We start from the raw sequence: 13,383 nt of genomic DNA on the forward strand, positions 1-13,383 counted from the left end.
ATTTTACATGATAACATAGCAGTCAACAACATAGGTCTATTTCGTCATGACGGGACACACCTCTGTGATGAGGGGAATTAAGTGATGTTAAAAAACCTTAGGTTGAGTGTGCTTAAAATAATTAATGAAGAAAACATGAGTGGTTTTGGTTGCATCGGGTATGGAGGAACATCGTATCAATGTCTGTGGCGGGTCTGGGGGAATATAGGTGGGAAGTTTTCAAATCATCTGGCCTTCTGGTTTCCCCATCTGTCATTTAAGCTAGAGGGCGGCTTGTAAAAAGCGAATTTTACATATGTACATGTAAGTATGTGTTTTGAAAAGTGTGTCATAATGGGGTCACTCAAGTTAGACAGTCTTGGATCCCACTCCACCTCTACACATAGGAGGGGAGGCTTAGTCCTGGAGTACATGGTTACTAACAACCAGGTGTAATCCCTGGGAAACGGGGTAAATGGATATTTTGGAAACTCTTCCAATCCCAAATTGGTGGTATTTTCATAGCTGGGATTTTTGGTACTGGTGCTCAACGCCAGACCACCAGTTTGTCCGATATACTTGCTAGGTTGGTATACTGGATATCCCCTCGCACCTGGGTTAAGACAATGTGGCCATTAACTTTCATTTTCTCCCTTTTTTGTCAAATTGTAAATCGATATAGTGTGATGTTTTGTCTAATTGATTCAATAATTTTGGAAAAAGAAATATGTGTTTGTGACAGTGTCATGAGAACAGTTAAGAGAGAAGAGGAAGTGCAAACTTATATGAAATACAAAAGTCTGTGGTGTCAAATGCTTATATTTTGAATGTTCAATTAATTTATAATTTATCTAAAATGTAAGGTAACTCTCAACTTTGACAGCAGGAAAATTGAGCTGTTGAACATTTCCTGACGTTGGACATGTTTAATTGTAATAAGTGTCAAACTCAAAACATATGTTAATTGTATGTTTGAAATAATCATATGTTGAACATACGTTAAACATATGTTTAACATATGGTTGCCACAAACATATGTTCAACATATGTTTTGAGTCGGCTAATGTTCAACATAGGTTTTAACCATATACAGTTAAACTTGTTTAGTACCAACATGGATATTGCAAATACATGGATATATCGAAGTCAATTTGGGTCCTCAGTTTTATGAAACAAATGAATTTCTTATACGGTTATAACGAATTACGGATATAGCGAAGTGATTTCATAGGTCCAAGAGACTTCGTTATAACTGAGTTTTACTGTATTAAACATACTGTGGAAAATTCATATGTTGAATATTTTTTTTAACTTATGTTCAACATATGGTTCTCAAAACATAAGGTTAACATACGTTGCAATTTTTCCTGTGTATTCTTTGTGTGCATAGAGATTCTACTTACTTGTCCGTTCTACAAGAGCTAAGTAGATTTCCATTGTATCAAAGAATTTTTGAAGCTATGCTAAGTTATTGGTTTCGACTCAAACATTAATCAATCTTTTGTCCTAATTAAACAAACATACGCTCTCTCAGGAAGACTTTTTCTACACTATAAACCATAATGGATGCATCCATTCAGACAATTTAAGGTCACTATTTAAAAAAAAAACATTGACTTATCAACACATAGATCTTGTTTATTAAAAACGAAGTCGCCATGCATAATAAGTTTTTTAAAAATAAATCATTGGTATAAAGAAAAATAAAATCAACAAAATAAGGACAAACTAAGGATTTATTTCACTTTCAAAACCAATTTTAGAAGAGAAAATTATCTCAACATTGTCAATACATATCTGGATGCATCACTTAAATACCGAAAGGGGAAGATATGTGAGAGATCCCCTTGAATCTAGAAAGTGCTTTCAATGTCATCTGCAGCAAGTTGAAGATTAACAATATTTTTGCTTACTTGACCAAAATATAACTATGAAATAAGTAATGCAAACAATCTCTTATATCAACCTATATTTCTTTTCTTTGACACTTGGTGGAAACGTGAATGGATTTTGAATGATGATAATATAGAAATTTAATGCTTATTTGTACTTGGAAAAATTACTTCTGACAATGGTAAAAGACCCAAGGTATAAATGTACGTGTATTTGTTATCAAGTTTTCAAGTATTGTGTCTAAAATACATTATAATTTGACAAAACTATCCAAATGAATAAATAAATGTATGGACATGTTTAATTAGCATAACAGTTTTGTATTGTCTTATGATCATTGACTCTGAATACAGTGTAACATGGTAATTTATTAAAATATATATACTTAAAAATATATTATTAAAAAAGATAATTAATTTGTGCAGTTATGTATGTTGAAATGCCTTTCGAGGCCCTTGTGTGGTAAATAAAATATCCTGTATCTTGTATCTTGTACTCATCATCAAAAGAGTTGATAATTTTTTAGCATACACTGTATGCAAGCATGATAATTATTTAACTCATTCAGGCAACAAATACAAACTCTGTATCGTAACACTCATTCAGAGATCATATACGACTTCTGTATCATACATGAAACATTTGATTGGACAACACATTCATGTCCAAAAATAAGGACTATGACATTCATTCAGGGAACATATATAAACATGTCGTGTATCTTAATACTCCTGACAGACAATATACGAATATCGCGATTGGTATCAAAACGCTATGAGGCATATGAATACAAAATGCATACAGAATGAGTTTTTAAGAGTTGAATAATGATAATTTGAAATAAATATTTTAAATTTGTGCTGAAATAAAAAATTAAAAATCACACCAAACATTAAAAATTCATTAAGACCTTGAATTCATTCAAATTGGGTTGTTCGAAAATATATTGATTTTCTAATGAGTCGTCGCAAAAAAGGACCACCGAGCAAGAGAGGCTACAACTGGGGTGGAAGAGTTGGGCGTCAGCAAGGGCAGCAGCCAAAGACAGAAACGGTTTATTCCCCGAACGTCTAAAACCTATAAAAACAGTACAATTATCATTATCAATTAAGAGGCCCTCTGAGGGGCAAGGGTAGCGTTTACCTGTGTTACCTGTTTTGTCTTGATTTAATAGTCTTAATCAAATAGATTTATATTTCAGATAAAATGTGAAGTATAAAATAAAAGAATTCAACGGATGTATTGAAAAAAAATTAAATAGAATATATCTACAATGTCAAGATCAAGCAGCACAATAAAATAAGCTTTTTTTCTTAAATGAAGGTAGTTTTATTCTATACTGTCATATACTTTTCAAAAATAAATAACTCAAATGTATTTCAAATAAATCTGAATGGTTTTTTCTGAAAGCGGAAATTTAATTTGTTCATCGGAGAACCAAAATAATTATAACTTCCTTTTGAATGTTAAATTATCATTTTTAGATATTTCCAAAACATGTTTCATTACATGTATGCTTGTAGGACATTTTCTCATATATTGATATTATTTTCCATTGGAAACACTGCACAACGTCATTTGAAATGCAGGTACATCTTATTAGTATTTTTCTTTTTAATATTTCTAGAAACGTTGGCTGTTAAAATGTTTAACAGTGTTTCCCACCATTTTTTTTCTAACGATCAGATTCCCCTATGGTCTTGATTGCTGTGACGGATATTACAGAACATATAACAACTCCTGTGCAGGTTGCAAATTACATTTGTGTGTATAGCAAGAATATTTCTCTTATTTCTGTTACAAATTCTGTTCAGTTCTGTTCACGAAGTAAAACTAATTTAAGATTGATTTTCAGAATAATTAGGAATAAGGAATTGAATTTTAAATGGAAAGAAACGCAATGGCAAATTAAAGTTTGTTCTTATTATATGTTACTTATATGTCTCTTGATCATATTACATCTGCCTGTATTGTTAGACAAAAAATCAACATTGTTACAGCTTGTCCAAGAGGATTTCATGGGAAAAACTGTAGTACAAGGTGTATATTCCCTTCCTACGGAGTGGGCTGTTTAGAAGAATGCAGATGCAAAAAGTCTTTGTGTAATTTTATTATAGGATGCCACACTGGTGAAGGTATTTTGATACAATTTGCTTTGTATGTGTATTGTACCTCTGTCGATTTTTGCGGCGGCAAATTTTCCTCTGAAAACATAGATTTTTCAAACTCGAAAATATTTTTGGAAACAATGAAACTTGGTTTAATGTTCAAAAAAAGATAATTTCTCAGCAACACAGTGTCAAAATAAATCAGTTCATTGTATTTTCCATTTAAATGTCAGAAGCATAACCATCCTTTTTTTCATTCTTTCTTTCCTTTCAGAATTTAATTATAAAAATATTAATTCTCTTTGTGTCACATGTGACCTAAAACACTACAATGAACTTCTTTTTACACCAAAGAGACATTTTTATCAATTATAGAGATGATATAATGACATTTCCTCAATAGACCAAGAATTTATGAAGTGGAATACCAGTAAATAGAAGTTTACCTTTGAAGTATCGTATAATAATTTGTATATGTACAAGGTTTATGAAGACAATATACTATAAAGACGTTCAATCATAAATTGGATTGATTGTTGAAGTAGTGGGAGGAAAATGGTTAAAACTGAGATTTATTTTGTAGTCTAACAAAAGCAAGCTTGAGAAGAGATGTGTCATTTGTCTGGCAATTTTTCATGGAAGATTTCAAAGTAACAACCAGAAAATGATTAAGTATTTCAACAAAAATGCTATAAATAACCCCCTGAAATATCGTTTAATTTAGACCTTTAACGTGTTAAATATGATAAAAAAGGTCTCCACGCCTCTTTTATATAGACTCTATTTACGCGTCTACCATTAAAATACGAAACCGAGGCTGACCTGACAAACTAGCGTCCTTCACTACGAGAAAAAAGTGTGTAGTGCGGCGAAGGTCATCCAGCAATCGCAACGTCACGGGCCCTTCCGACTAGCGGAAAAACAACCTCAAATGTATATGGTAGCCGCCATGACAACCATCCCTTTTCACGATCTTTGAAATAAATGCATGGAGACCTTTAATCTGTGGAATATGGAGTTTAACTTTATTCAATATAAAGATATTACCTAAAATATGCAAAAGAAGGGACATCTAAATCCATCTATTCTATTTATGGCTAAACAGGAAATGTATAAATTTTTAAAACATCCGGTGATGTTAATACATTCGAGGTTGTTTTTCCGACCTCTGACGGAAAGACCCGAGATGATGCGATTGGGTCATCGAGTGTAGACGCGCTCTCTCGCAACTGTGCCAAAGATAATTGCCGATGTGATATCGGCGTGGTCAAACACATCTAAAATTCCCAATGCATCGCTCAAAAGAGGATACAGCAATTTTGCTAAAGGCTTTATACAAGATATCAAAGGTTTGTTTACGATTTTACGATGGACCATCGGATACCATACATGTACATAAAATTCATCACGTTGATATCTGTCATTATTATTGAGATTCAATGAACGGAAGACGATTAAGATTCGCCACAAGTAGAGATTACAATGTAAATACTTTTATAATGATCATTTTTAAAGTTAAATAATATTAATTAAAAAATTTATTGTAACGTAATGTGAAATGTACGTACACTTAAGTTGGTGTGGTTTATATAAAACCTATATCAAAATATTTATGCAGTTAGCTGTGCAAAGAATGAAATTTATTACGTAGATGTTATGATGCTGTGATTATTTACCTCGTGGTGTATATAAACACATTACTTTTTATTTTTTTCATTAAAAAAATTTACTATTTTCATTTGATATATGTCTTTGTTTTCTTTTCTTTTTTGTTTTGTTTTTGATAATCATTTATATTTCTTGATTTTTCTTTGTTTTGATTGATTTTTTCCCTTTTGAAAAAATTCAAGGTACTTCAGCATTGGAACATGATATTTTAAATATAAACAAAGCACTGTTTAAATAACATTTGATATCCCATATACAACACTTAAATTTGATGGTTATTACATGTACATGCTTACCATAAACTAAATTCAAAGACATTTGTGTATTACCTCTAGATCTTCTTCAAGAGATGTTATATCTGTTGGTGTGTCAATGGCACATGATGCAGTTGATGAATGTTGGTATGTGTCCAATGAGATTGACAATGATGGATTCTGCTTCTTTATAAGTGATGATTCTTCTCTGAAAAATTACTATGTATTATAATATATGTACAATATATAGCAATGTTCTATTTTGATACAGTAGAAGTTTGAAAACTAAGCTTATCTTATTGAGACAAAAAACTTGCACATTCCAAACCCCTTATGATTCATAAACCACATTTGATCAAAAAATTGCAATTTGCGCAATACTTTTTATATAAGTCCGTGGTTGTATAAAAGCTTCACTACATAGAAAAACGATAAAAGAAAAACTTTTGAGGGCAGACAGAACAGTACATGTAGAAATAATTTTCATGACGTACTTTTCATTAACGTTTGCGCATCCAGATATTTTTTTTAACTTCCATAGTTCATTGGTACCAATACAGATCAATCTGGGAAAATAGTGTCTAAATAAAACAATATACATTTTTCATACAAGATAAGATTGACCATACTTTTGTGACCCTCTCCCTCAGGGGTGTTTTGAACTAACATACAGGAGGATATTTTTAAGCAATGAATCAATGAATCAGTATTTTTTTTATACAATAGTCTCTTAACTGCAACAGTTTGTGCAAACAAACTGAATATCTTCTGAAGTATTTCATTGCAAATGTGATTTATATTTCAAAATTCTTGTATTATCATTCGGGTACGTTCCAGTTAATGGAAAAGCCAATGTAACATCTTTTTGAAATAAGTGTGATATTTGGTTCTCGCTTATGACGTTGCACTTCCAAGGCGTTCAACGTTTGCGACGTCAAAATAAAACATAACCTTTAATGCTTTGACCCCATTTCTAAGTTATGATGCTTTGAATGCCATAGAATTTCCCCCTACTTTTTTTTACATGCAAAATACATGTACATGTGTTATGCAAATTTTATATACATCTTTAAATTTACTGATTTTTTTCTATGCATTCACAACAATTGAAACTTGAATATATGCTTTATATCAATAAGATTTCAAATAAGTCTCATCTTTCCTGGCTCAAGATTTTTAAACGATCCCACAATTTTCATTGATTATTACTTAATTATCTCCCCTTGAAAGTCTTGATTTTGAATATTAAACTTGATTTCCCCTAACCACAGGATTGTAATTGCATGTGCCAAGTTTGGTTGAAACTAGCTGAAATGAAAATATGAAATATCATTTATAATGACAATAAACACCAATGACGGATAATAGACTTTGATCGGAAAATCTCACTTGAGCTTTCAATCTGTTTGGTCGAGCTATTACAATGGCTCAATAATCAGCCAATAACCTATAATCAAGCTTTAATTAAAAAAAAATCTAGATTTTCATTTGAAATTGAGGCAGATGGGTGGATTTCTAATACCTTTTTTCCTTCCATTATACAGACATTTTTTTAACCTGATCAGGTGGTGCAGGTTTATCTGTTTTATCCTACTAAAAGTTATATATAGCTAGAGGTCAATTTAAATATGTATATATCTCTTACTACATAATTATCATCTGCCATCAGGAATCTTTGACAACTGATGATCCTTGTTTAATACTTCTGAATCAATTTATATTACAGCAATATTCATATTGGATAAACGGCGTTCCTAAGACATAGAACTTGGGATATTATGGTCACTATGTTCTTTCTTGGCAAGGATATCCTTATCCAACCATATTACATGTATTTCCGAGACATAGTCTTTTCTGACGAATAGACTGTTCTTGTTATAAACATTAACGTGCATGGAAAGAAATATAAGACTAGGAGAACAGTGGCAGATATGCATTGAAATAAGACAGGGTTACTTTAAGAAATAATTAACACTGAAACCCAATTTTATTTGTTTTATGTGAGTTATTCAATTTGTTCTCGAAAATTTTTTATTACCCCTCGTATTTTTTTTTTTATTTGAGCTGAAATGTGGAATATTTATTGCCTAGACAATGCATATTTTGAAAACTGCTGGGAATTGATCCTGGTATGTATAACATTATTTTTACTCATAACAGACTTTAAGCGAATCTAAAATTATAGCTATTGTACGCATTTTCGGAAAACTTTTCAGCCCAGACTAGCTCCCAGCACATTTTGGGTAGTAGAAATAAACATCATTTAATGTGTATAATTTGTTTTTCTTAAAAAACAACCGGTCACGGTAGCCTTGTGGTAGAGCGTTCGCTTCGTGATCGGGAGGCCCGGGTTCGATTCTCGTTCCCGGCGCTGCGTCATACCTAAGACGTAAACAAAGGTAGTGACTGTTCCTTCGAAAAGCGCTCGGCACTAGAAGTGAAAGTCACGGGTCTTTCAGATATGACCTTAAAAACGTAGGTCCCGTGTCACGGTAGGCGCTGGCACGATAAAGAACCCTCACTGCTCAATGGCCCTGAGTGCCGAGTATAGGTCTAAATTTGAAGCCCTTCACCGGCATACGGTGACGTCTCCAAATGAGTGAAAAATTCTCAAGAGGGACGTTAAACAATATACAATCAATCAATCAATCTTAAAAAACAAGCATATGCCCTTGCACTTTCCTACATTCAGCTAAGCAATTCTATTTAATACTAGTCATGTGACAATCAGTTGATACATACATAAATGGTTATCCGTGAAAAAAAACCCACCGCCAACAAAGTTCGGTGGAATGAGAGACGCAAAACTATGTGTTGGCGTGGCCAGATCTTAAAGCTCAATCAATATATCTAACCTTTAACAGAAAAAGAAACATTTTCTTGTTGATTCATTTCTTAGTTGTATAGAAAGAAACAATTAAGGAAGTATGATAGTTGAACTCATCAGTACTAATGAAAAATATGGCGATAATGAACAGTATTCAAGATCAAAAGCTGATTAATCAACACAAAAAATATATAAGAGCAGAACAAACGCGGACATCCAAAACTTCAGAGGTGGAATCAGGTGCCATGGAGGTGTGAGTATCCCTTGCCGACCGATCACACCCGCCCTACGCGTATGTTCCTTGTTATGATCTGTAAATAACGGAAAAATTTCATAAGAATCCCAAGTAGTCTCTGGATATTTGATAAAGAACCCATGATTGACGGTAACTAAGTGATTCATACAATTATTGAGATAACAGCAGCAAAATTTTAAGATTTTGAGTTTGAAAATGAAACGCAAAAAAATTTTGGCAAAGTATTAGACCAACCAAATGTTGTGATGGTAAGTAGTTTTTGAAGTGTTGAATACATATTAGACCCTAGCTACAATAATGGAATTTTACCCTTATCATTACCTCCATAATGAATAATTCATTCATACAGTAACAAAAGGTTTTGCTTTGGAATAAGGTCAAATTATTTAATTTCTCCTCTTCCTTGCCAAAAAATTCTTTTTTTTTTTGTCGTTTTAAACCAAAATCTGCACTATAAAAGGATTTTCTTGCATAGTCGAATGCACATTTAACAATTGAAGAACAAACAATCCAAATTACATTTCCATTTCGTATATTAAAATCAATTTAGAACATCCCTTAATTCTAATATACCTTTCCAAGGCATTCGAACCCTGTCTACCTTGCTTTTTTATTTCTGTTTCCAAATGACCATAGGAGAAACTATCTGACGCAGCATCAATACGTAAAGAGTAGGATTTATACTGTGAGCTTGGCAGACCGGCTATTTCAAGAGATTTATTTAATACTGGACAGAATTGAAGCCTTGTAAGAAGACTACCAACCATATGTTTAATTAACTGACCGTCTAATTTAAGCCTCAGTTCGATGTACCTTTTCAACCAGTCAACTGGACAGACATAGTTCTTTGTTTGATTCAAACATACGGATTTGCCCTTTTTCAAGTTGGTCAATTTTTGAGGAAATTTTATCCATTTACCGTCAAACTGTAGATATTTTGCCTTGTAATGTATTTCCTTCCTTAAATGTCTGATTGAATTGAAATATATTGAGTGATCAAGCTAAAACTTAAATTTAAAGACATAGGAATTGAGGTTTGAATTTTATTGAAGATATTGCTTTTTTTCTCTTAAACATTTCTAAAGCATACCTTTAACTTCAGACACAAATTTATACATAGACTGCTCGTATTGCGAATTCCAAGGAAAGAATTAATATTAAATTCCAAAATCTACTTATCATGAGTCATAATCTAGTGTTTAAGAGCAAACACCTTCATAAAGGCCCCATTGCATGTATATATAATCAAAGTTGTATATAAGCCAAATTTCATGTATTTTCTAGTACAAATTCAACAGGTGAACACTTAAGATAATAGAAAATTATCTAAGGCGGGTGAAGTAGTGAAATCTGCAATTCATCAAAATGAAAGACGTTTTCTGTTTACATGTATATTTTATTTTAATTCTAACATCGTGTTGGTGAAAGAGGAGTAAAAAGGATTTCTATCAATGTCAAATTTTCTTTTGAATCTTTAAACCTTGTTAAAACAACATAGAAAGTTTCCAAAACTTCACAGTGCAATGCAATGTCAAATAGTAATACATCAAATCAACATGTGAATTTCCTGAATGCGGAAATTTGATCTGTGTAACACATTAATTTGAAGCATTTTCGTGCTCAGTTATTTATAAAAATGCTTGGTTGTTTTTGTAGGAACTTTGTAAAACTTTTGTTATTCTTTTCCATTGGGAACGTTGCTCAACGGCACTTGAAATGCAGGTACATATTAAAGTTATTATAGATATATCTAAACACGCCAGTTTCTGAAATGTTTAATACTTTACAATGTAGTTTTCTGCTAACATTAATTTTCTTACAATCAGATTCCCCTATGGCCTTGATTGTTGTGATGGATATTACAGAACATATAACAACTCCTGTACAGGTTGCAAATTAATTGCTTAGAAAATAAAGGTCTTCTATTTAGGTTACAAATATATTCATAGCCATCCGATAAAATTAAAAAGTATACCTGTTTTTTTTTTCTTCAAACATGTCTTACAACAACAATAAATATGTACTTTTTTAAACCACTAAACATTTTACCAATCTATGCATGCAATTTATACAACGTAATTTAAGTGTCGAGGGAAAAAAATCGTTACAGCTTGTCCAAGTGGATTTCATGGAAAAAACTGTAGTACGAGGTGTATATTCCCTGCCTATGGAGTGGGCTGTTTAGAAGAATGCAGATGCAACAAGTCCTTGTGTAATTTTATTGTAGGATGCCCTGCAGATCAAGGTATTTTGTAACAATTTTGTTTTGTATGAGATTTGAACCTCATGTCATGTTGTCAAACTGTAAAATCTTTTTTTTGTCAAATTTAAATCATAATGACAGCTTTTGCAATGAACATATTAGTGTTTAGGAGAGACGTATAGGCTTAGTCGAGACATAATGCTTACTAGTATTCTACTTTCAACGAGTCTTTATGATGCAATTAATCTTTGAAGGAATAGAAAAGAAAACCTCTTCCTTTGTCAGCTTTCTTACAACACATTTGCCAAAAAGGTCACTTGAAGTTGAAGACATGTTCCATTCAACAGCCAGTAGTGAAACGGGTATTATTCCCTATTTTTTCTTAACTTCTGTTATTATAAAATAATACAATTTTAAAAGATTTGACATTTTCTAAAACGCTAAACAATTACAACTTAATTAAACCAATTATTTCATTTATGTTCAAATGTAACGAATGGATATTTACATAACAAATAATTATATTTTTTTTACGAAGCGATATTGTGTACACTTTTATGATATAGATTACGAAGAGTTTTTCGTGATATATGTATTGACTCTTTATTAACGAGACCATATTTTCACATGTTATAGTATTTATTCTTTATAATATAAAGGCATACAAATACATTCGAAATACCTTTTTAAGAGTATACTGTCTTTACTGTATAATTATGCAAAAATAAAGCTGTCGCAAATAAAAAGTGGTATACAGTTTACCTTTATTCATAACGACTTTAATTTCATTCAGGTTGTTAAAGACCTTTTAAAAGTATTGAATCAATAATAACCTTAATATTGTCTCTCGCTACTTGCAAAAATGTAAATGATGTCAGTATAACCCTTCACTTTGGAACTTTTTAAAAAAAAAGGTATCTGCACCTATGATTCAAATGGACTGAGATAAGTTTTAATATTATGTTAATATTTAAGTATTTTTAACATAATAGCCCCAAAACAAGACGCTTCATCGCTAAAGATAATCGAAATTATTGAGAAGAGGTACTTAAGGGTTTGATATGATAAGTGGGACAACTACATGTAAATTCAATTGTCGAATAGTAACGTCATAACGACGTCAATAATATTTTTGCTGTAGGGCGATGGATAAATTTTTATGTTTATGTGGATATTTTTAACATCACTCTATATAAAACTTAAAAAAATTTTCAGGGTGATAAGTATGCAAAAATTTGTTGATAAATTGAGATTACTAGAGATTGTACGAGGACTGTGGAAATATTTTTGGATGAACTATTTTATATTTTAATTGTTTGATTTCCTTCCTCTTATGGCATTTGACGTCTAAATTAACTTTGAATAGATTTGCTTCCTCAATCATTTTATTTATTTTTTCATAGATTTTCCTGTTAGAGTTTTTGAGGATGATGCTAACAAAGACCCGATTTCGAAAAATGTTATTCATTATTCAATTTGGACTTTTGCGATACTTTGTGGACTTTTTATTATTATTCATATATCCATTTATTTTCGTTCAAAATTTACATGTCTCAAACCTAGAAACGTTGATGTAGTTGTTGAATTTCAGAATAGTGGAATACCTTGAAGATATGTAATTTAGCTTTAAACAATAAATGAAACCTGGGTATTGAGGTTTGCTTTACTATGTTCTTATTGTTAATTTTAAAGGGACATGAACACAGTTTCAACTGATTTTTTAAAACCAGTTTGAATATTTACAATTCTTTACCAAGGCAAATCTTATGACCAGCAAATATTTTATAATCATTGGCTTATTTACAAAGGAGGTACAGAAGTTTGAATTCCTCGTTATGTAAGCAATGTTCGTGCCTTTTTTGTTCACATATGGGAAATATCATACTTATAACGAAGCAAGATTCAGACAATAATTATAAGAAAAACTTGCTTTGAACGAATATAAATTAGCATATTTATACCCCCGTTGTCGTAGAATTGGGGGTTTATAGTTTTTGTCGTGTCTGTCTGTCTAGCCGTTTGTTTGTTCAAATTTAACCATGTCTGTATTTTTTTTGTTGGTGGAGCTATGACTTTCCAATTTCTCATATGTATTTCTTGAGACAAGCCTTTCTTTGGGTTTAAAGAATTTTACAGTTTGACCTTGACGTTGGAGTATGACCCACTCTTACACAAAAATTTCAAACATTATTTGG

General features: G+C 31.7%; 1 protein-coding gene across 1 annotated transcript; it reads left to right on the forward strand.

The window, feature by feature from the left end:
- The first annotated feature begins 333 nt into the window (after positions 1-333).
- On the forward strand, positions 334-11,618 carry LOC134276995 (uncharacterized). Its single transcript, XM_062759278.1, has 5 exons — positions 334-431; positions 10,642-10,707; positions 10,812-10,873; positions 11,096-11,230; positions 11,443-11,618. Exons 1-5 carry the CDS (start codon positions 334-336, stop codon positions 11,592-11,594), a joined length of 513 nt encoding a protein of 170 aa, XP_062615262.1. The 3' UTR covers positions 11,595-11,618.
- The last annotated feature ends 1,765 nt before the right edge of the window (positions 11,619-13,383 follow it).

The sequence above is a fragment of the Saccostrea cucullata genome, unplaced genomic scaffold, assembly GCF_032062105.1.
Source record: "Saccostrea cucullata isolate Sc308-1 unplaced genomic scaffold, CSIRO_AGI_Scuc_v1 ctg386, whole genome shotgun sequence".
Lineage (NCBI taxonomy): Eukaryota > Metazoa > Mollusca > Bivalvia > Ostreida > Ostreidae > Saccostrea > Saccostrea cuccullata.